The sequence below is a fragment of the Actinia tenebrosa genome, unplaced genomic scaffold (assembly GCF_029948245.1).
Source record: "Actinia tenebrosa isolate PJP-AT-01 unplaced genomic scaffold, QUT_ActTen_1.0 PGA_scaffold2__45_contigs__length_23673736, whole genome shotgun sequence".
In the NCBI taxonomy this organism is placed as follows: Eukaryota; Metazoa; Cnidaria; class Anthozoa; order Actiniaria; family Actiniidae; genus Actinia; species Actinia tenebrosa.
The window spans coordinates 20,670,817-20,694,214 of NW_028292579.1; the positions used below are offsets into that span (position 1 = coordinate 20,670,817).

The window sequence follows — 23,398 nt, forward strand, 5'->3', positions numbered from 1 at the left end:
ATGCTGACTCTTAAAACAATGGACATAGCCGCTGTCCTCTTGGTTTGCGTGTTCATATGATGTCTTCACATGTAAAATGGCGGATCAAAGCATCTACAAGACATCAAGATTGTAAGCCTTTTATTCCTCGAAAATCTCATTTGATTTCAACCAAAGAGTCTTAGTAAGCTTTATTAACCTTGCGTTCTTCTGTAGGCACATCTCGCCGGATAAATTCTTCATCGAGCCGCGAGATCCACACGCTGTTGGAGAGAAAATCTTGGAGATAGACAGAGTTAGCCAAGAACTCACTCTAGCCGGTAAATTATACCATTTGAAAAAATATTTTTACACCGATTCTATTATAAATCCGAGATATATATTTTTAGTACTGCAAACTCTTTTTATTATCTACTAATTTTGTCATCTGTCAAAGAAATAAATTAGAATCGAGCATTTAAAGTGATTTTAATTAATTTTGCAATATCATACGATTTTCACGTCATCACCAAATTGGTATTCCTGTTTTTTTATATAATTATTTCTAAAGAATAAAATTTTAACGGTAATTACTAGCTTCTTTTATATTACATTGCCTTCCTTTTCATATAGTCTCCCTAACTAAGCTATAGACATACAAAAAATATCAGATTATCTATTTATAACCTTTGAAATGTTCGCAGAAAATCTCAAAAGAAGCCTCTTGGAAGTCTTAATTATATTTTCCTGTACTTCAAGTTTTCAAACGTTTTAAATCATCTATTTAAATTGATGTCTAAAAGACTTGTGGTGATAATTTTTTTGTGAAGAGATTGAAACTCCTTAAGTATAGCTTGTTGGGCCAGTATATAATATTGAAACTTGATTTATTATTTTTGTTTGTGGTTTGGCAAATGAAATTTGGCATCATAACCCAAATATGTGGAAACCTATCCCATTCCATTCACATTATTGTTTTTAAATAATCCAGTCACTTTAGGATAATCTTCCTATTTGGTTTTCCCAACGAATTCCCATCCAATTCCCAGAGAGAATGAAATTGGGAACGTGGCACTGTTTCCCATTGTTAGTTTGTTGGGAATTTTGTTTTTCTATTGGGTATTAGAAGGAAATTCCCAACAATAAATCCCAACGTTGGAGTTCAAATTGGGAATTCAAGGAAATTCCCAACAATTCCCAATTTAGGAATCCGTTTTTTTTTACCTGTGATTACTTGTATTAATTTAAAAAAATTTGCCTATGTATTTTCTTCGAAGAAACTTCAGAATACCATGCCATGCACTTTTTGTTAAAATAAAGCAAGTCTTTTGGAAACAATGCAATAACAACAGAAGAATAGTAGGGGGTTAATGTGTGCATATCATTTTGCCAGGCATTCTGAAGTTGTACCTTTTTTCTATGGGATGAAAAAGAAAAAGTATTGAAATAAGAGGGATGGAAAATAGTTGATGAAGCTATATCTACTCAGGTGAAAGGGAAAACCTAGATGTACCTTTTTTCTATGGGATGAAAAAGAAAAAGTATTGAAATAAGAGGGATGGAAAATAGTTGATGAAGCTATAACTACTCAGGTGAAAGGGAAAACCTAGATGTACCTTTTTTCTATGGGATGAAAAAGAAAAAGTATTGAAATAAGAGGGATGGAAAATAGTTGATGAAGCTATAACTACTCAGGTGAAAGGGAAAACCTAGATGTACCTTTTTTTCTATGGGATGAAAAAGAAAAAGTGTTGAAATAAAAGAGATGGAAAATAGGTGAAAGGGAAAACCTAGATTTCAATCAAGTCTGAACATCCTTTCTTTGTAATTAGTTCATTAATTTATTTTTATTTTAATATTTTAATATCGTTCTCTGTTTTAGATAATGAAGGTCAAATCCCACCCTCGGCAGAAACCAAGGACATCTTTGGTATCATGGGAATTATTCACTTACTTGCAGGTAAGAATAAATCAAAACTACTGTTTTCTCATTTCATAACACATGTCATTCCCTTAATTATTATTTCTTTGTTAAATGGGATGTTAAATTGACTTGTGTTATCCAATTCCTCTATTTATTATTTACTTTCCCATCTGTCAGGTCCCTATCTGATAGTCATTACAAGGAAAAGACTCGTAGGCTATATTCAGGGCAATGAAGTATGGAAGGTGCTTGGCACAGAGGTGTTTCCATTCCCTAAAGCATTACTACATCTTACGGAGGAACAGGTACTCTACGTGTAATACTATCTACATTAATCCAACTCCTTCGCAAATATAGCCAATTAGATTGCAGGAGAGATATTTTGTATTTGGTAGTATTCCACTGTTATGTACTCCCATCAGATGTTTGAATTGATGAATTTTTAGTGGTGTGATAAAATAGTTATATATAACGCAGGGGCAAATCCAGGTTTTTTTAGGAGGGTGAACTATTTATGTGCAATACAAGTTACCAGTGAGTCAGCACATTAATTAATTATACAGAAAATGATTGTCAGCTCATCTGCACACTTTCCTTAAATATACCCTTGCAATTCTTTCTCATAGTCCACCATGGACTATCTCACTTGTCACTTGTATTTTCTTGTACATGCACTCATGCAATTTGTTCATATATTTGCCTCTTCAATTGTAAAATGTGTGTAAATTTATTATCAAACCTATCACCTGTAGCCTGCTCATGTGTATACAGCTGAACTAGAAAAGTCGAGTGATATATGGGATATTCCATAGTATCCCTTTCAAAACCTTTGATCATGTATATATGTAACTATTACTTATTTTTTAGTTGTCAAATAACTCATTTTATTCATCAATCGTTTCTCTCTTTCCATAGGTTTACTACAACAAGTTGTACCTATCTATGATCACTGCAGTACTACAAACAGATGGATTCTACTTCTCATGCACCTATGATCTTACTCACACAGTACAGAGACTATCCAGGATAAGTCCAGATTTCTTACAGATGCCTCTTTATGAAAGGGTAAACAGATGCATAGCACTGGCTCAAAACAACAGCTGGTCAACAGACAATGTCCAGCCAAATTGGCACTCGCCAGCCAAACACCTCTTAGGCTGGTCACATTGACTGGTCACAAGTTGATTGGTCTGAAATGGCCAAAGGGGTCCCTTTACTGTGTGGATATTCCAACCGGGAATCACTTTGATAAACTAGTATCGATAACCAATCATATTGTGATCTTTAGTTCAATATTTTTAAACAGCCAATCAGATAACACATTGATATAATAAGAGTGTGAGTTTGTGATAATCTGATTGGCTAACACAGTTGTCAGTTCAATCTCTGTAAAGTTCACTGTTATCTGATTGGTCTATTTTATTCAAGTGGACCCAGTTAGTGAGTCTGCACAGTTAAATTTAACAAGCATATGCATAGGACAGAAGATAATGTTATGTCTAATGATATGAAAGCAATGATATTGTTTTTACAGGTTGACCCAAGGTTTGTGTGGAACAATCATCTTTTAGGACCATTTACTGTCCAACCAGAGGTAGGAAAAAGCAGCAATTCAGGGGATAAATTACCTTGATAATCATTATTCAAATAAATGAATCTTTTTATTTAAACATGGTAGGTTTTTTATAGCTATTTAAAGCTTGTGGGGCCGTGTATCAGGACTCTGTACGCAATACTTTCTTACTATATTCAAATATTAAACACATATTTTAATAAAGGTTGTCATCCTCAAAGGCAATAGGCGATAGGTCATTCTGACATGCAAATGGTTTCGTTGAATACAAAGAACATTGAATCAGTCTCAACACTAGGTCTATGTTCTTGACGAGAATAAGAAGCAGAAAAACAAGTCATATCAGCTACAGTATTCTTGGATCTTGGAATGATGTCCTATTGTTTTTTGCTTATTACCTATCGCCTTTGGTGATGACAATGTTTATTGCAATAGGTGTATACACACTCTCTCAACTTGCATATTGATTTTTACTGGTTTTAAGTTAAAATTTTTCTGTCTTTCTAACAGCTCCAGAAATTCATTCTCCCCGTCATGCATGGATGTATCCTTAAAAAAAGCAGTAACACAGTTATTGTAATTATTAATTTCTGGTCATCACAACACAAGAAAAAAAAAACTTAATTGTGTTGTATTACTAAATTATCAATTTTTGATAGTCCCTTCATACTCAATTCCTTTTGTAAGTTTTAAAAATACCATTGGCTGCTATATGGATGGCAAAACATCATTTAAAAAAAATTTTTTTGCCCAGTCGTAATGTTTTTCTATTTCAGACAACGAATAAATCTCTTGAGCTTGAAATTATGCATTCAAGATGTTTCTATTCATACTGTGGCAAATCCAGGAATTTTAGAAAGGGGGTGACAAAAACAAAGGTCTTACCAGGAATGTGAGGTAGGGGGTGGCTTAACCACCCCTGCATCGGCCCCAGCCCTATCCATGTGTCTTCTCATGTGTGACTGGTAAATACAGTAAATTAATGATACTCTGTGGGAAAGGCACATGGTCTGAAATGGGAAAACATGCACAAGCTTAAGAGCTTTTAGTGAATTCTTTTTTATTTATTTACAATGATATTTATTGTTCCTGTTATCTATCATTGCATGCCATGTCGTATGGATTATTATATTAGCCTTAATGCTTCAAAAGTCATAAGTATAAATCAGTGTACAATCAAGCAGAATTCATTTGACTTCATCGTGATATCAAGGCGTAGCTGTTATAGGGCAGGTATGTACTTGTACTTGGTTCACTCCACTAGTGCGAATGCAGGCTTTGAGAAAATCAAGGTTCTTGACAGAATTGTTTTAACAACTCTTTTGATGACATCTACAGTACTATATTGAGTTGGTTACCTGGGCTTCTTGTGGAAGAGTGTGAGCTATAAAATGAGCTCCATTTTTCTATCTGTGCCAAATTCATGGCATTCACATTTTACTGCCTACCTGCTGGATTCGAAAGGTCTGTGGCATACTTCATGAAGTAACTCCCAAATATTTTTTCCATGGCAAATAATTAAATAAGAATTCTCTTGTTTTTTTTTATTAAATTGTTTACCAAAAGTTAATTTGATTCATATTAGAATATGGAATGAATAAAGTTGAGTATTTACTGGACAGTTGTCCAATGATATTATTTCTTATTAAACAAAAAATCAGGGAAAAATAATGAAAAAATCAGGAAAAGGGATTACAGTAGTTCTGTTCATGATTACCTCCAGAATTCATATATTTTTATGCCTTTCATTTCAGGGGTTCGATACTACATAAGAGGTCTTGATGAAGAGGGTCGTTCTGCTAATTTTGTAGAAACTGAGCAAATTATCCAGTACAGTTCTGGAACATCATCATTTGTACAGGTAGATTGTCAGAGCAGGAGCTATGTTTATTACCTCACACTTCATAGCCTATTATTATAGGCCCCTTTGCATTGATTTCCTCCGTAAATTATTCTGTGGGACAAAACAATAGGGCATCCTTTCTTATGCAAAAAAATCCATTGTTTTGTCCCCCAGAACAATTCCTCTAGGGACTCAGTGCAAGGGGTCTATTATCAATCATTATCTGTTGATAATAATCATAGAAAATGCTATGAAGCGTGAGGCAATAAAAATAATAGTATAATAAATATAATAAAATATGATATTAATAATGTGTGAGAATATATATGAAATATATATTTGTACTGCGGTTATAATGTATCAAATTGAGCTGATCCTCACAGTATATCAGGCATCTTATGCAGCTGCAAATTGAAAGACTCAGAAAAATCACCAGGGCATGGGTTCAAATCCCATTCAAGAGTCAGAATTTTTTGAGAGTCTTTCAATTTGCAGCTGCATAAGATGCTTTATATACTGCGAGGATCAGCGCAATTTGATAGAAATTAATGTTTCTTGAAATACTCTGAATTTTTCCCGAGTTCCTTTTAGTCAGCAACAAATAATAAATTATTTATGTAGTGTTTCTTGTTTTTCAATTCTAGATCAGGGGCTCTATTCCACTGTATTGGTCACAACGACCTAACATAAAATACAAACCCAAGCCTGTCATCAACAACAATGCCGACCATGTAAGTTAAATACAAAATGATAAAGTTGGTACAGAAATAGGGACAGATGGGATCCATGGCCAAGGATAGCTGATATGCTATGGGGAATATGACAGAGACGGATAGAATGAGCAGTTACAAATGAAACTGAGGAAGGGGGAATGGGATGGGAATAGGGACAGATAGGTAGGTCAGAAAGAGACACATGGGAGATGGGACAGTTGGGGGAGGGATAAGGTTAGGTTTGGCCTACCAGGGGTGCCTGTCAAAGTTGTAATAGGAACAGACAGGGCAGGAACGAAGGGGAGGGGGGGAGGGTGTTCATTAAGTTTTGAAATGATAGAAGAAGGTCATGAACTAGCCAGAGATTCCTAGGGACCGGGGGGGGGGGGGGGGGGGGGGGGTACTCCCCTATATTTGCTATACGGGTATGTGCTGCCCTATAGGGTATGGTTTTTCAGCTTTTTGGTCTGGGGTAGGGTATCATTTTTTGACATTTTGTCTGGGATAGGGTGTCATTTTAGTCTGGGATAGGGTTAATGATTTGGTCGTTTTTGTCCGTCTAAAAGGCTACGCTTTCTGCCGTCACAAAAACAATAAAAATGTTAGTAAATATGGATTGCAATCGATTGTAAAACCGTATTTTCCGTCTTTTAGTCTGGGATAGGGTGTACAATTCTTAGTTTTAGTCTGGGGTAGGGTATGTAAAATCAAAATTTTAGGTCTGGGATAGGGTCAGGGTTTTGAGGTCCTGGCGGCACATCCCTACCCAAGTTGGGGTGGTAGTACCCCCCCCCCCCCCCGGGCCTAGGGACCAATTTGTAATTAACTAAGCTAGTGATGGTAGTTTAAACTGGAGAAGTTTGCTCATTTACCCAAGCATTCTCCTATCCCTGACCTTAATGAAACTCCTAAGGGAGACATTGGTATGAGAGCATGCAGATCTAGGACAGGGGATTCTAATCATACATTTAACTACATCATTTGTTTGTTGCTTTACCTCTGCCATTTTTGATACAGCATCAAAATGATCCATTATTTTTATGTTCATTTCACTAGAGTTTAGGGTTCCGTTATCACATTGACAATCAAATGGCTCATTATGGAGAACTAATGCTAGTGAATCTGGTAAAGAAAATGTTCATTGAATTTTTTTAAAAAAGTTGTTAGATATTATCCATGTATTTTTGACATGAAATTTTCTTGAAGCTTTAAGCTTTAGCAAGTAGCCTTTTTACAAACCTTTTTTCTGTTGTTGTAGATTGATCAAAAGGGACCAGAAAAGGTATTAGGTGATAATTTCTCAACAATTATTAGGAACTCCGGATATCCTGAGAACAGCTTAAGGTATGCTATAGAATTTAGTGGCTTCTTTTAGGAAACAAAGGGTGGGGGAGCTGAGTGTTAGCTCTTGCCTCTTAGATCTCAGCCAGGTGATTTTGTTTCTCTTACCCAGAATGAATTAGCCAATCATTAGTCAAATAAATTTACAATTCCATCTGTGAGCTGCCCATGCTATGACTCACATCAGCCCAGAGGCAGGGTTTGATAAGGTTGATATTTGGTTTAATGTATCTTTAGTCCACCTTTTAACTCATTTTTTAATTTTCTCTTGGCAGATTTGATTCATTTGACTTTCACAAAGAGTGTAGCAAGATGCGATGGGACAGACTTAATATTTTAATAGATAGGCTTAATGGTGATCTAAAGAAATTTAGGTAAGTATATCCTATTGTAACTTTTCAAAAGGTGTGCTACTGACCATTCTGAGTGTACTTGTATATGGAATTAATTAATGTCCTTGCACTCTTTTTACCCCATTTTCATTTAATGCCACAGGGAACCATTGCCAATGATTAAGACGGTTATGTGAATGCCTGTGGAAAAAATCATTCTTACAAATTCTTTCTAATTTTCTCCTGTATTTTTTATGTTTATAGGTATTTCAGCATGTCTAGGGACAAAACAATTCACTCTGAGCAGAAAGGTGTGTTCAGAACCAACTGCATTGATTCTCTTGACAGGTGAGTTCATACCCTTCATTATCAGTATGTCTAGTTACAGAAAGTATCCATACCCCACCCACGAAGGAAATTGGAAATTCTGAGGAGGAGGGGGGTCAGAAAAAGAAAAACGTATGGAATAGAAGTATATGTATAATATAAGTATATATCCATGGTGGGGCATGGGTATTTTTAGGTATACAATTCTATTATCTCTTGTATACTGACAGCTACTGATACACTGTAAGTGTATGGGTACTTTCTATTCAATATGGACTAATTATTGTTTTCAATTTTTTTTTCTTTTTCTTTTGTTAAAGAACAAATGTTGTTCAGAGTATGCTAGCAACAAAGAGTCTAGAACTTCAGTTTGAGGTAAGATACTCTATTTTTTATGGTCTCTTTGAAATCCCTGATACAGTGATTTTGTGCTCAAAAGGTTGAAAAAGAAACAAAATCAAAGAGAAGCAATAAATCATGAAGAAATATCCAAGAGCATGGGCCTTACTCACACAGCAACCATGTTCATTGTCATAGGAATAAAAAACCTTTGTTTAGCCCACTAGTGGAATGTGTGTTGTTCCATTTAACGTGGCTGCTGCGTGAGTAAGGCCCACAGATGTCGTAACTAGTCAGTTTCTAAAGATTGTTAATTGTAATCTTGATATTTATTTTTAAACATTTAAGGAATATGGTGTTCTTTCTACTGGGGAAAGAATATCAGAGCACAAGGAGTTTGAATTTGTCTTCAAAAATGGTATGAAATAAAGTGATGTTGTGTAATTTGCCAGAATACTTTTGTTGGTAATAAAAACCTAATTGTCAATATTCAATTACGTTTAGTTTGGGCTGACAATGCAGATGCTTGTTCTGTTCAGTATGCTGGGACTGGAGCCCTTAAGACTGACTTCACCAGGTAAACTTGTACCAAGACTAATAATTAGTTATTAGTTATTATTATTGATTATTAATGTATTTTATTAAAGGTTAAATTCCTTTTTAATAATATCCGAATACTATTTAAATACTGCAGTTTTTCCAATTACCAGTAGCTAAAGATAAGTGTTATTTCCATACAGAACTGGTAAACGATCAGTATTTGGTGCCCTCAAGGATGGACTTAACTCTGCAATACGGTATTACAAGAACAACTTCTCTGATGGATGGAGACAGGTGCGTGTACCTTCGCAACTATCTTACAGTGGGTTTCAATAAACTCAGTAGTTGTGAGCTGCCGAATTTCTAGGATTTTTTTGAAATCCTTGTCTAAATTTACTTCAATTCCCATACATCCTTTTTTTAGTTTGGTGAGGTTGACACTTAATTCTTTTAATTTTGACATATTTTCCTGTCCTTGTTCTAGGACTCTATTGACTTATTTTTAGGCAACTATGTGGTAGACTCAAATGAATGTGTTACGAAGCCTTGTCCTTTAGAACAAAAGCGTGACTGGAGATACATGATGGTAAGATATGTAAATATGAACTTTAATATACTAAACAACATAGTACAAAAGGGAAAATAAATTAAAATGAGAAACAGATTCTCTTAACAACTACCAACCTTCAAATTTTGTCAATAGCCCGGAAAAACTTCTGCGCTGATTAATCTCTGGGCACTTCTAACTTATAGATTAAATTAAGATTTAGCTTGTTTTGTTTTTGTTTTTGCCAACGAAGGGAAAATGGAGAACCTCTGGATAAAAACCTCAAATCAAGGAAAAGACGATGTAATAAACTTTTTGCAAATGTATTCCCAATTCCAGGATAAATTGAATATTCTAAACTAATTCTTGGTTGGCACAGTGAATTCTCAAGGATGCAATGCATTACATCTATGCAATGCTTTGTGATGTAACGTGGTGCAGTGCGGTGCGGTGTGCTTTGGTGTGGTAATGTGAGTGTGATTTGGGTGCTGTGGCAGTGGTGTGGTGCGAATTTTGTGATGCGATGCATATCTTTGACAATGTTCCTTTTGAAAATGTATTGCACTCGAAAAACTAATTTTTTACTTTATTTATTTCAGCTGCCATTTATTCTCCTGTTTGGATTCTCCATGTTCATAATTAGCTTGATCATCCCATCAAGTAAGTGTCACGTATTATATATATGATAAAACTTCACCTTGTTATTGATATCAAGATGTGCACTCTCCATTTCTTGGGCTCAGTTTGACACAACTTCTTTGCCCACAGTAAAAAAAAAAAACGTCCTTTTTCACGAGGGTAGCACTTAATAGCCAGTGGCTAACAAACCTGTGGCCCTCATTCCGCAATCGAATTGGAATTTAGGAGTTGATTTTTGTGGAGGGAGGAAAACAGGAGAACCCGGAAAACCCTCGAAGCACAGGAGAGAACCAACAAACAACTCTACTCATATACAACACCAAACCCGGCGGGACTTGACTTCGGGTTGCATTGATGAGAGGCGAGCGCTCCCACCGCTATGCCACCCGTGCTACCCAGTAATTGGCTAAAGCTGCTGTGGTGTTCCTGTCATTAATTCTCAACCATAATTTCATCTTATCCAATCTGCATAGATTTGACTAATATGAGCTTATCCCTTTTTTATGATAAAGATAAATATTGAGTATTATTATACATTTTACCACTTATTATACCACTTCTGATTGGCCGAGAGCAGAGCCTTCAGCCAATCACTGATATCACACAGCCTTGGCATTGATAATATATGATATCATACTCAATGTCCAGCCATCTTTCACTTCTAACCAGCCAATCCCCAGGGATTAAAAAAATGGCAAGACATTGTACGATGTCTGGCCACAATTGGGATTTGTCCCCTCAAATCTTTGCCTTTGCCAGTCATTTTGATCAGCATTGTTTAGCCAGAAATGATGACTGGCGACTAATCAGCCATTAATTTGAGCCCTGAATCCCTAGCCTGTGTCACATCTGAAGAAAATTCCATATGTGATGCAGGCTATGAATCCCTAACTCTTTTTTTCTTTCTCTTCTAGCTGATTATGGTGTCCAGTTCTTGTATGTGGTGTTCTGGGGCGCTGCGGTGCTCTTAACACTATATGTGGTAGTGTTCTTTGGTTATGAATTTGTCGACAAACCAAAACTAGTACAAACAGTGTCGAAGGACAAACATGTTTGACTAGCAAAAACACATCCATCAAAACCTAGAAATTTCAAGGATTACTACTGGGTTTGATTCAAACTCAATATCGATTAACCATTTTACTAGATAAACCAAATGAATCCTTCAAGGTAATAAAAATTATGATACAAATTAGAATTAATATTTATAACTTTCCTGCACAGTAAAAAATCTTCAAAAATCGTGTTGGTCTCAAATGTTTGGCTAATAGGTTACTCATTTGTTTAAAAAGATCTTTATTTCACACAAAGAGGGATACCTCGCACCTAGTATAAAGCAATAATTAGCAAGAGTCATTTTTGCTCATATGGGTTAAGGAGTTATTACGTAGTTCCAGGAAATTTCCATACCCCACAGCACTGAGGGAATACTCCCATTACAAGTTCTCCTTGCCTAGTCTTAGCCTTGATTGTGAACAAATGTGTTCTTTTCTTTTAATAAAGTCCATTGTATAGTAAGGAATATATGTACTACGGAACAATATGAGTTGATTAAAATGAATAGCTGAATATTATAACGCACAACCGAGACTAAGGCTGAGCAAAGAGAACTCAAACTGGAGTATTGGAAATTCTGGAGGGCAGCGGGGTCATAGAAATAAATTCGTTTTTATGGAAGAAAATTGGAAATTCCTGGGGTAGGGGGTACTTTTACGAATTCCCTCCGTGGTGGAGGTATGGATATCTTCTGGAACTATACATTGCTGCTGTTTGATGGTTTTCTGTTCAAAGCAGCTGAGTACTAATTGACCAGAAGGAGTTGCCAATTACTGTTTAATTGAGCCTTTCTCTTAATTGTCTTTTCAAGTTCTTGGTCAATTTGCAATCGATCCACCTATGGTACATTTTGACATTCTCAAAAACTTCAGTTTTTTTTCAATTTTGAACTTCTTTCACTTACTAGTAACTATGTCACTTCCAGGAGGCGTATTAATGTTACAAGCAAGTAGGTTGTGGTTGATTGGTATTCGGCTGCTAGTGGTCTGATTTTTAAAATAAGTTAGTTGCCAATTATTCCGTTTTTTCTCCAAAAAGTTTCGTGGTTGAGATGGATGTGTTGTGTCAAAAAGTAAAATAGGAGGTAAATGATATCCATGGATGATATTATAATATTATAAGTATAAGTATGAATATATATTGTCATGGACCAGATATTATTTAGATAGGGGCTGGTGAAAATTAGGCTTGAAGTACAACTTTTTAAATTTATACTTGCATTCATGAATTTATTCATAAATTCATTCATAAATTCCCCCTTTTCCCTGCATAAAAAATAGTGACTTCCAATTCCCATCAGCTTGTCCCCCACCTCTAAGTAATGACTGGTCCCTCTGTAAATGAAAGCCAGAAATCTTGTACCTAGAGTGGCCTGCAACTTTCTTTGCTTAAATTAAGTCTTGTGGGAACTAGGTACAAGGTGATAGAGTGGTAAATGTACTTTTCCCTGGCTTCTGATCCTCTTTTAAACCAATGAAATGATTGCCGAGTTATTGAACATAGTGACTGTCATGATGCAAGTTGCAGAGCTATTTATTGATTATTGAATGAACAAATTTAGGTTTCACATGTTGAAGTGTCATAGGCCACATCTCACAGTGTCAGCCTATTGCCTCATTCTTTCATCAGTTTCTTGGTGGTTTATATTGAAGAAAAATGGCTGCTTGTTTATCGTTTTGAAGGTTAGCACTGTATATATTATAGTATAGTTTATTGTCAAGGACCAGTCAACATTATATTCATTCTTTAACAAAATGACAGAAATTAATGTAGAGATTATATTAAACCTCAGTGGTTCACATTAGCATAAGCATAATGAAATATGTAAGCGCAGATAGTCCATGGTTAGTTAACCTCTTTATATTTGGGTAAAACAAATTATACAGTCAACCTCAAAGTACTATATGCACTTGCATATGTCGTTATGCTTGTGCTTGCGTCACTAGTGCGAACCAGGCTTCATAGGTGTAGGAAAATGTGTACATTTTTTTCAATGATAATTATTTCTTTTACTTTTATTGATTGTTGAATAATCGTTATCATAATTAACGTTACTTGTTTCAAATTAAAAAGAGAAAGAAAAATTGGACCAATGACATTAAAGGCTTCTACTAGTAAGACTCAAAGATTTTATTACAGTAACATTAATTATAAAGAACTAAGGCTTTTCCTGCGTTTGATGCAAACATAGGATGCATTTTGGTGTTGCTTCATCACACCAAATACCACTATCAATAATAAGGGGGCTCTCATACCGTATTGTAGCACATGGGGGGGGGGGGGGGGAGGGGTCCACAAATTGCAGGGGGGGTTATGTTATTTTGAGAAAGTGGTTAGGGGGTGGGGTTATCATATTAAAAACTATTACAGGGCAATAAAGGGGGGGGGGGGGGGGGGGGTTATGCAATTGTTACCTCTACCATGGAAGGGGGGTTGAGTTATATTTGTACAGCTTTCCATGTGATTTTGCCAACCCCCTCATGCACTAATAAATAAAAGCCCCCTAAGGCATGGTAAACAAGATAACTGTACCGATGCTAGATCACAATATAGCAGGTGCATGCTACATCATTGCCACCATGTTGGTTGATGAAAACAAGGCATTCTTCATCAGATTCTCTTGTTAGATCAACCAAGATGGCAACTGTTTCATTGTTATTCATATCTCAAGGGATTTTGAGTCGCATGGTTGCACACATTCTATGCATGCCTATACCAGTAATGAAACCCCAGCAATGCATCATTTTGCAACCTGAAAGGTCTCAGGGATAAAGATTTTGTATCAGGTTAAGTTGGATGGTAATTACTGCATGTCACAGTAATGATGAAAAGGTAAATTATACACCGTGAAAAGATGAAAAAACTTACTGATGTTTCGGACGCTAGTCCTTCGTCGGAGTAAAAGAGAAAGAAGTGGTAGAAAGGAGTGTATATATGATAGAATAAGACAAAAGAAACTAATGAGAGCAAGGTAGGCAAGGTAGGCAAGGAAACAAAAACAAACAATCAAAAGACAAAAGAAAGGGTTAGTTGAAAGTAAAACGTTCATTAATCCCATTGGATGTTACAAGTGATGGATCAACCCTCTATTTAACAAATACCTTACTATACAACTTTTAACATACAATAAATTTATTTATATAAGTAATAGAAAAAAGTTATGGCATGATAAACACAGGGCCGGGTTGTTCAAAGCTGGATTAGTGCTAATCCAGGATTAACTCTATAGGTCTTATTAAGACCAGGATTAGCACTAATCGGGCTTTGAACAACTGGGCCCAGTTCTGTTACAGCTGAACATGCAAAACTATAAACAGCTATAATGTACCAATGCATTTTGATGTGAAGCTGGCTGGTTTTACCAAACAAGACATGTAAAAGCTTGTTTAGCAGCATGCAAATAATTAATGTGGTCCTTGTTTTTGTGAGTCACAATATAAGTAGCTTAAAAGACAAGAAGGAAAGTTCCTTTCCAAAAAGTTTTATACATGAGAAATATGATGTAAAAATACAAGTGTAACAAAGCCCTAATATATTCTAAATTCTTTTAAATCTCATACTAAGTGTTTTGTAAAGAATGACTCCTGATCTGCTAACAAATTAGAATGGACATTGATCAACTTTTTGCTAAAATTACATGAAGAGATTTGGATGTGAGAACAAAGATTCTCTTGTTGCTGGCCTGAAGTCCAAGTATGCTGTTGCTTGGAGATTCAAGAGTCACAACCTTCTGAATGGAAACCTTAGACAAATTAAACAAACAAGGTATTTAGAAATAAATTTTAAAGCAATTTTACTAATACAAATTGACATTGTGCAATTTTTGAACAGGATTTTTTCTTGAGACAGAATTTATAAATGCTTTCTAAACCAGCCTCTGTCTGAAAGTTCACTTTTGTTAAAATGATAAAGCCCTTATGTATTCTAATTTAGTGACGAGTCAACGTTACTTGTCAAAATGAATGTCAAGGCAAAGATTTGTATGTATTGTATGGTTTCTCGTAAGATTAAGGATTAATCTCACTTGTGTTTTCAAAGTCGCTTTGTGACTCGGGCAATTACAAGACTTTGAAAATAGTTGTGAAATTAATCCTTAATTTTACTCAGCCCCATGCAATTATATATACGAATTGCCCTGTAAAAAAACAATATAAACACTAACCTTTGCTCCATTTTCTGGTCTGTTATAAATATACACATGTTTAGTGCTGTCAGTTATTACAGCATATTTCATATTTGGTGCACAAGTTGAAAATCTTCTGTCCTCTTTTGAGGCCTGGACATAACCCAGCGCATCGAATGTTCCAATGTGGCTCCAGTATTTGTTAGGATCGTCAAGGTTTGTTTTAGGCTGCCAAACCAGTGCATCAACATCATGCCGAAGACAGAAGACAGGTAGACTTCCTGGGCTGAGAGTTGTGTTGAATACCCACTGATGGCCAGCAAGACAGACCTGGTAATGACAAAATGCATAGAGTCATTTATTCATTTGTTCCTTCAATTCATTTGCTTATATTCATCTACATTCATTTATTTATGGATATATTTGTAAATTTATTCATTCATTAATAGATACATTGACTTATACACTTCCTCATTCATTTATTTATACAATCACTGACTTGTTCAATCATTCATTTTACTAAGTTCATCTTAAGTCATCTCCCAGAAAATATCTCAATAAAATTATTACTATTAGACTTAGACTTTATTTATTCACACACTTGACAATGATAATATTAATAATAATTATTTTACCAATTTCTTACTTTGTGCGTTATTGTCCCTGTATTTATATCCAGTCTCATAATGTATTCTATATCCTCTGGAAATTCATCACAGTCTTCTAGTTGCTGCTGGTTGAACAGTAGTCTTTCTGCTTTATCACTGCTAACCTAATTAAGATATAGCAAAGAATAAAATTATTTAAATTCATGCTTCCTCCGAGAGGGTGGTGAATAGATCTACTGACTGTTGGATATTGCATGCAGCCAGTCTTCAGCTTGGTTTCACTTAATTAACACTTCTTTTGGGCTTCGGTTCCTCCTTGTGTTTTGTATTACACACTGAATACATCATGTTGAAAGAAAATCAGACTGTAAGCTAGGGCTTTATGAGGGATTGCCTAGCCCTGTAGCATGCCATTGAGTATGGATGGGTCTGATTCTTGCATAGATCACTTACCAACTTGTCAGAGGTCAAGTGTTCTAGTCTTTCATGGATTTCCTGCACTCTTTTTGCTTCTTCTCCCTGGAGTATATATTTTCCTTTTGTATCTCCTGCTACCACACTACTCCAATGATGCTCTGTTGATTGCTTTTCTAGAACAATTTCTAAACTACAAAGGAAGATATACAGGTGTTTCTGTATGAGATGGAATGGTATCATTTTGTAACATTTACACCGTTACCTTGGGTACCCAGGGCTAAAAGTAAAGGCTGTTCAGTTGGCCTCAACTGGCCAAATCAGTTTTAGCTCGGTCATACCTCGCTTCTGGCTCAACATTACTGTTCAAAATGACTAGAATTCCCCTCCATTTGCCTGACCATCCAAATTATTTGGAATCATAAGAATACCATAATTATGATCCCTTAATGTTAAAGTGCCTATGACCCCTAACTCAATGTTTTCAGCATTGATTCTACATGAAGTTAAAAGTTAAATAGTAAAATATTATTATATGATTTGAGTGATGCATCTTGAAGATATCAAGGTTTATACTTCCAGTATGCTAATGAGTGTGATGTCATAGTAGGCAATTGGGTTTATTTGTCATCATTTTTAAATCAAAAACTGGTTACTATGAGGAAACAAATTTACAATAACCTTTCTATAAACCCTGAGTAAGATAATTATGTTTTATATAGGATATTTTACTACCCCAGTAAATTTTCGTATATTTAATAATGCCTACTATGACATCACACTCATTAGCATACTGGAAGTATAAACCTTGATATCTTCAAGATGCATCACTCAAATCATATAATAATATTTTACTATTTAACTTTTAACTTCATGTAGAATCAATGCTGAAAACATTGAGTTAGGGGTCATAGGCACTTTAGCCTTACCTATTTTTACTCAACGTCCAGGTGCTTTCTCCAGCTTTGACCTTGGCAAACAGTGGGCCTTTAAGCAAAGTTTCCCCACTGAACAAGCTGAGCTCTATTTCATCAGGTTTTATGACACAAACAACATCATCTTTGGTTGTTCCCTCGGCAAGTTCAAAACTGACAGTGACTTCGTCACCCTCTTGGAACCAGGTGTATGTATATGTGGGTTGCTCTTCCTCATCTTCATTATCTTCACCATTCTTGCCCTTCTCATCACTTTGTTCTTTTTCTTGGATTTCTGTTTTTTCATTGTTTTGGCTTGAACTGTTGTTGTTATCTGAAAACCACATACAACTCAATTTACAAGCTGCAAATTAAACACTAAGCACAAATTAAGAGTGATTTTTTTAATGACTGTAAGAAATCAATGTAAACAGCATAATATTCCCTTTCACAATTCCATGTGCAATCATGAAATGTAGCCATGCCTTTGCATCGAAGCAAGACGAACGGTGAGCTTGCAATAATAGAGACTTGTGAATAAATTGTCCAAGGTGCTAAAAAAGGTCTCTATCATTGCAAGCTCACAGTTTGTCTTGCTTCAATGCAAAGGCACAGCTACCTTTCAAGGTGGTGCAGGGAACTGTCTGTGAAGGGACTACTATGTTGTAAAAAATTCTTCAATTTTATCAAACCTTGAAACACCCTCAGGAGTGAGATGATTCAGTGCATAACCTAGATCAAATTTGTATTTTTAAAATAAGCTAGTCTTTTTTTGGGAGGGGGTGGGGGTGGGGGTGGGGGCAGAAAACCTGGAGAAAAACCCTCGAATCGAGGAAGAGACCAAGCAAATACTACTTATGTGATGCTGAGTTCAGGAATCAAGCCTGACACCCTAGAGGTGAGTGCATTACAGCTATGCCACCCTATTGGTTCCCTCTTTGTAGACTAAAGTTACGAGATGTATAGATGATATACAAAGAGAGAAACTTTTCTGAAAATTTACTGAACATGTACCCACACTGTGTTTTTTAGCAGATAAATAAAATGCTGTAACATTCCAAACAAAAAAATTGCAAGTACCTTTTAACAAGTGAAAAGTCTTTTCACAAGCAACAATAACAGCTTTGTTTCCTGGTTCTATGACTGCATACAGAGGAGCACTCTGCCCTTGAATGTGCTTGATGGCCTCGCATGTGAAACTAGATGACCCTGAAGACATCAACTGAGAAAACACTCCAAGTGAGAGCTTGACAATGTGAGCTTTTTTAGCCAAGATTTCATCATCTTTTTCTATCATACTTAGCATTAGACAACTCAGTGTTCCAGTTTCTGCATCCTGGATTGCATGACTTATTTCAAATGGCTCTTCAAACTCATATACAAATGAGGTCTTCCATTCTGTACTGCCACACTTGGTTCTGCCTTCAGAGTGGATGATATACAGCTTTCCACAGCCATCCCCTACACATACGAATTCTTTTGAAGGAAAGGATATTGAAGTGTTCAATCTTTCCTTGCATTCTTCTGTTAATGGTATCTTGAACACACTCTCTAAAGTGTCTATGGTGTTACCCTGAAAGGCAAACAATGTCAGCTTTAATACCCATGGTGTTCAAACAAGAAAGTCATACAAAGAAAGAAAAAAGAACTTTCAAAACTTTGACTGTTTTAGAACAATAAAGAATATTTCAAGTAATCAAGGTCTTTAATAATTTCCCAAGGGAAATCAATAGCAGGTGTTAATTAGACATTTAATTCTTTCCAAGACATATGGTAAATAGCAAAATAAAATCAAAATGAAATATGTTCGATCATCGTAAGGGAAAGTACAAAGTTAACTATTAAGGAGTTGAGTTTACTGAAGCTAGCTACACGTGCTTTCGACATCTTCAAACGACATGAGCACAAAACCCTATTTTTAAGGAATAATAAGGTCGTAAACTACAAATGAATGCAAGAAATAAGACAAACTTCAGTCCTCACCTTAACGGTAGCTTGTTGGACTTCATTATTTTCATCTACGAAGTAAACTCGTTCACAAAGTGTGGAGTCCTGCCAAGGATCTATGGTAAGATGGTTGTGGCTACCAAAGGCACGAATGTATTGTAACGAGAATAAGTCATCTCTTTGGTTCACTACTTTAACATCAGAGACAAGGTTAGTAGAACTGACTTCAACCGGGTCTGCAGAGAGCTTGTACCCTTCGAATTTCGGATTCAACAGGGAAGAATCTGGATTTAGCGATTCGGTAGCCATTTTGAAAGCAGTCAAAATTACACAGGTAACCCATAACATGTACAATTTAGCACAAGTACCAACTTTTAGGAAAAAATCAAACAAAGTAACAAACAAACAAAACAACAAAAAAGAAATATATTTTTGACGAACATTTTGTTATCTGCAAATAAAAAGGCGAGTAAAAGGAGTACGAAGGGTAAAAGTTAATTAATTTAAAAGTTACTTTTAACTAAAAGTCTTTCATCAAAAGTTTTTACGTAAAGTTAAAAAAAGTAAGTAAAGCTTCTTAACAACTCAAAAATATTTCGTATTTTCAACAACAAGATGTACTTAATTAATGAGGGTCTTCGAAATGATAACATTGTTAAAAAGAAAACTGGAGTAAAATATTTTTAACTTGCTTTTATACTTGGTTACTTACATGTAATCACAAAATAAATATCTTGTGAACACTATTTCGAAGTCAAAAAGGCAGTTGACTTTTGAACATGATCATTTGATCGTATTTGAGTGCTTTTGTTCTAAATAAACAGCTATCTAAATTAAAACAGGTTATTCCAAGTATGATGGATGGTTACGACAACAAACAAACTGATCATAAACAGTCTGGCCTCGTTCTGATGTATGCTAATCAGGGCTGTTTATGTGAATTTATGTGACATCACTATGACAACAGCTGACGTAACAATGGTGGCGTGAGCAGTATAAATACCAGCCCGACGCCCAAGCCGCACATCAAAAAGTGAAAGTAAGGCGGCTGTTTGTGAGAGAGATCTTTAGCTTTATTTTACCAAAAAAATATCCAAATATGCGTGAAATTGTACATCTCCAAGCTGGACAGTGTGGAAACCAGATCGGTGCTAAGGTAGGTTTGAAAATTTGGCGTTTTTGTCTTGAAGAAGTCGCGCTGAAAAGAGATTTTTCCGCTTCAGTTTTGGGAGGTGATCTCGGACGAGCATGGCATCGACCCTACTGGAACTTACCACGGTGATTCTGACCTGCAGCTTGAAAGGATCAATGTCTACTATAATGAAGCTACTGGTAAATGAATTTTGAAATAAGTTTCTTGCTTTTTACTTAAAAAAGATCGGTAAATTTTGAGTTATTTCGATTTTTCTCTGACGATTTGTTTGCTTGCGTCTCAAACGATTTTAGGCGGGAAATATGTCCCTCGTGCTGTTTTGGTCGATTTGGAGCCAGGAACAATGGATTCAGTTCGTTCTGGTCCTTTTGGGCAAATCTTTCGACCTGATAACTTCGTTTTCGGTAAGTTGAATTCAGCTTTATTTCACTAATCCTTGGTTTTGTTGCGAATAATGGCAAAATCATGTAAAATTGATGAGCTCGATCTTGAGCCGTTGACTTTTTACCTGCTGATCTGTAAAATTCAAATACATAAGTTAAATGTAAAAAGATCATGTAGAAAAAATAACTGATGCGGTACGATGGGTTTTAATAGCCATGTTAATTGATTTTATTAGGCCAAAGTGGTGCTGGAAATAATTGGGCAAAAGGCCATTACACCGAGGGAGCAGAATTAGTGGATTCCGTCCTTGATGTAGTCAGAAAGGAGGCTGAAAGCTGCGACTGTCTACAAGGATTTCAGCTCACACACTCCCTAGGTGGCGGAACGGGTTCTGGCATGGGTACACTTCTAATTTCCAAGATCCGTGAGGAGTACCCAGATAGGATCATGAACACCTTCAGTGTTGTGCCTTCACCAAAGGTGTCAGATACCGTTGTTGAACCTTACAATGCAACTCTGTCAGTCCATCAGCTGGTAGAAAACACTGATGAGACGTACTGTATCGACAACGAGGCATTGTACGATATCTGCTTTAGAACTCTGAAGCTTACCACCCCAACCTATGGAGATCTCAACCATCTTGTATCTGCCACCATGAGCGGTGTGACAACTTGCCTGCGATTCCCAGGACAGGTTAGTGTTTTTACTATGTGGGTTGCTCAATTTGCTTTGTACCTAATATTTTTTTATAGTGGTGATCTCTTTTAAATGTGTGATGAAAAGTGATTTTACCATAGTTCAAAGCTTTTTTCTTCCTGTTTTGGCTTCAAATAATTTATTCAGATTATTTCAATAAAAGGGTCAGTCCCTCCCATTATCACACCTACGAAAGGTCAAAGTTATCATTGCTAAAGATTTTTCTAGTTCCTTTTAAAAAACTTGTTGAGACCAAGAAAGCAATAACTTTGACAATGATTAACGAAATGTCTTAACGTTATAGCTTAATGCTGACTTGAGGAAATTGGCTGTCAACATGGTACCATTCCCACGTCTCCACTTCTTTATGCCTGGCTTCGCTCCATTGACCAGCCGTGGATCCCAGCAATACCGTGCTCTAACTGTACCTGAATTGACACAACAGATGTTTGATGCCAAGAACATGATGGCTGCATGTGATCCACGTCATGGCCGTTACCTGACGGTTGCTGCCATGTTCCGAGGCCGCATGTCCATGAAGGAGGTTGATGAACAGATGTTGAATGTGCAGAACAAGAATAGCTCGTACTTTGTTGAATGGATCCCCAACAATGTGAAGACTGCTGTATGTGACATCCCACCAAGAGGACTCAAGATGTCAGCCACTTTTATTGGTAACAGTACCGCCATCCAAGAACTGTTCAAGAGAATCAGCGAGCAGTTTACGGCTATGTTCAGGAGAAAGGCTTTCCTTCATTGGTATACTGGCGAGGGTATGGATGAGATGGAGTTCACTGAGGTAAATATAATTATTAATAATTATGATTTGACAGTTCTTGCACATTTGTTAAGTCACGCAACCGGAGAAAAAAGAGCATACAAACAATTTCTAAAGCAATATTCTCTGTTTGACAGGCTGAGTCCAACATGAACGATTTGGTGTCAGAATACCAACAATACCAAGATGCAACAGCTGAAGAGGAAGGAGAGTTTGACGAGGAGGAAGAAGAAGGCGAGGCTGCATAAATATTTATCCCTCAAGAAAATTCTTAAACTTATTTTGTGCTGAACCTAGAGTGCTATATGAGTAGAGAGCATGACTTTTAACCTGTGTTTTGGTTTGTTTATATTACCTGAATCTTTTATCACTTAAAATAATGCTATACAAAGTTTTAATTTTTAAGTGAGTACAGAATTTATTCGTTGAAGAAATATATATATTTATAGCCTGTGGATATTAAATGTCCGTTGAGTTGAGGTACTTATTACATGGATAAAACTACTTCCTTTGTTAATAAGCAGTTTGGAAAGACAGTATTATAATAAAGAGTGAACTCGGTTGTGTTTATTGAAATTTTATTTGTTTATTCAACTAGAAACAAAATAAAGGGTATTTGGAGCATCCATATATTAATAGCCGATTCCTTGCAAAAGAAATTATTTTGAAAAAGTGCAGCGTTTCTTCAATACATTAATTTATTAAAGGGCCACTTAGATGAAAACGCCCCAATTTTTCAGTCTGAATAATTGAAGCACTTGATAATTTGACTCAATTGTGATTATGTAAACCAGATTTGAAAATTTTTGCCTGGGAGCAACTTGCAGTTGAGAAATTTTGGGCTAAAAGAGAAAAGAACAATAGGGTTGAGTAAATGACATCATTTACTCCCAATTTATATGATAGATAAAATTAATAATTTTTATCTGACATTTTACTGTGAAGAAAATGTGTTGCTTGGCTACAATTTGGGCCATATAGATACGTTTGATTAAGTTTAAAGTCATTTCCAATTTTCATTTATTTTCGTCCAAGTGCCCCTTTAATGTAAATATTAATTATAATTATTATAATGAAAAAATCAACATTTCAATAATAATTGAGATATAAAAATCATTTCTCTACTTATGAAACAAAAGATGAAACTCCCGTCTGATTACCACAGGAAGCCCGCATACTATGTTTATCACATCCACATTTTTTCTAATGTATTTCAAGGCTGTTTACATCAAGTTAGATCTTGACCCAT

At 35.8% G+C, this 23,398-nt stretch overlaps 3 protein-coding genes across 3 annotated transcripts; 2 read left to right on the plus strand and 1 right to left on the minus strand.

The window, feature by feature from the left end:
• Nucleotides 1-27: 27 nt before the first annotated feature.
• LOC116296416 (phosphatidylinositol-3-phosphatase SAC1) lies at nt 28-13,252 on the plus strand. The gene is made up of 21 exons (XM_031704433.2): nt 28-111; nt 196-299; nt 1,841-1,918; nt 2,060-2,187; nt 2,798-2,947; nt 3,417-3,476; nt 3,966-3,999; nt 4,608-4,688; nt 5,210-5,316; nt 5,943-6,029; nt 7,068-7,136; nt 7,270-7,355; nt 7,628-7,726; nt 7,949-8,032; nt 8,332-8,386; nt 8,699-8,768; nt 8,855-8,927; nt 9,091-9,184; nt 9,375-9,476; nt 10,037-10,097; nt 10,991-13,252. Exons 1-21 carry the CDS (start codon nt 77-79, stop codon nt 11,131-11,133), a joined length of 1,800 nt encoding a protein of 599 aa, XP_031560293.1. The 5' UTR covers nt 28-76; the 3' UTR covers nt 11,134-13,252.
• A 937-nt stretch (nt 13,253-14,189) lies between these two features.
• LOC116296445 (nudC domain-containing protein 1) lies at nt 14,190-19,458 on the minus strand. Its single transcript, XM_031704462.1, has 7 exons — nt 19,175-19,458; nt 18,272-18,764; nt 17,207-17,525; nt 16,317-16,470; nt 15,902-16,027; nt 15,295-15,585; nt 14,190-14,874 (listed from the first exon to the last, which is right to left on the minus strand). The coding sequence occupies exons 1-7, from the start codon at nt 19,445-19,447 to the stop codon at nt 14,749-14,751; spliced, it is 1,782 nt and encodes a 593-aa protein (XP_031560322.1). The 5' UTR covers nt 19,448-19,458; the 3' UTR covers nt 14,190-14,748.
• Nucleotides 19,459-20,137: 679 nt separating this feature from the next.
• LOC116296407 (tubulin beta-4B chain) lies at nt 20,138-22,719 on the plus strand. Its single transcript, XM_089034534.1, has 6 exons — nt 20,138-20,294; nt 20,362-20,470; nt 20,585-20,695; nt 20,911-21,368; nt 21,676-22,170; nt 22,287-22,719. Exons 1-6 carry the CDS (start codon nt 20,238-20,240, stop codon nt 22,395-22,397), a joined length of 1,341 nt encoding a protein of 446 aa, XP_088890660.1. The 5' UTR covers nt 20,138-20,237; the 3' UTR covers nt 22,398-22,719.
• The last annotated feature ends 679 nt before the right edge of the window (nt 22,720-23,398 follow it).

Bases quoted from the DNA above. Each gene is read 5' to 3' on its own strand.
- LOC116296416 (XM_031704433.2), top strand. From the start codon at position 77: ATGGCGGATCAAAGCATCTACAAGACATCAAGATT. The intron at 2,188-2,797 runs GTACTCTACGTG...CTCTTTCCATAG, and splicing joins TACATCTTACGGAGGAACAG to GTTTACTACAACAAGTTGTA. The intron at 9,477-10,036 runs GTAAGATATGTA...TATTTATTTCAG, and splicing joins GTGACTGGAGATACATGATG to CTGCCATTTATTCTCCTGTT.
- LOC116296445 (XM_031704462.1), bottom strand. From the start codon at position 19,447: ATGGCTACCGAATCGCTAAATCCAGATTCTTCCCTGTTGAATCCGAAA. The intron at 17,526-18,271 runs GTACTTGCAATT...TGTGGTTTTCAG, and splicing joins GACTTTTCACTTGTTAAAAG to ATAACAACAACAGTTCAAGC. The intron at 16,028-16,316 runs GTAAGTGATCTA...TATCTTAATTAG, and splicing joins ACTTGACCTCTGACAAGTTG to GTTAGCAGTGATAAAGCAGA.
- LOC116296407 (XM_089034534.1), top strand. From the start codon at position 20,238: ATGCGTGAAATTGTACATCTCCAAGCTGGACAGTGTGGAAACCAGATC. The intron at 20,295-20,361 runs GTAGGTTTGAAA...TTTCCGCTTCAG, and splicing joins GAAACCAGATCGGTGCTAAG to TTTTGGGAGGTGATCTCGGA. The intron at 21,369-21,675 runs GTTAGTGTTTTT...TTAACGTTATAG, and splicing joins GCCTGCGATTCCCAGGACAG to CTTAATGCTGACTTGAGGAA.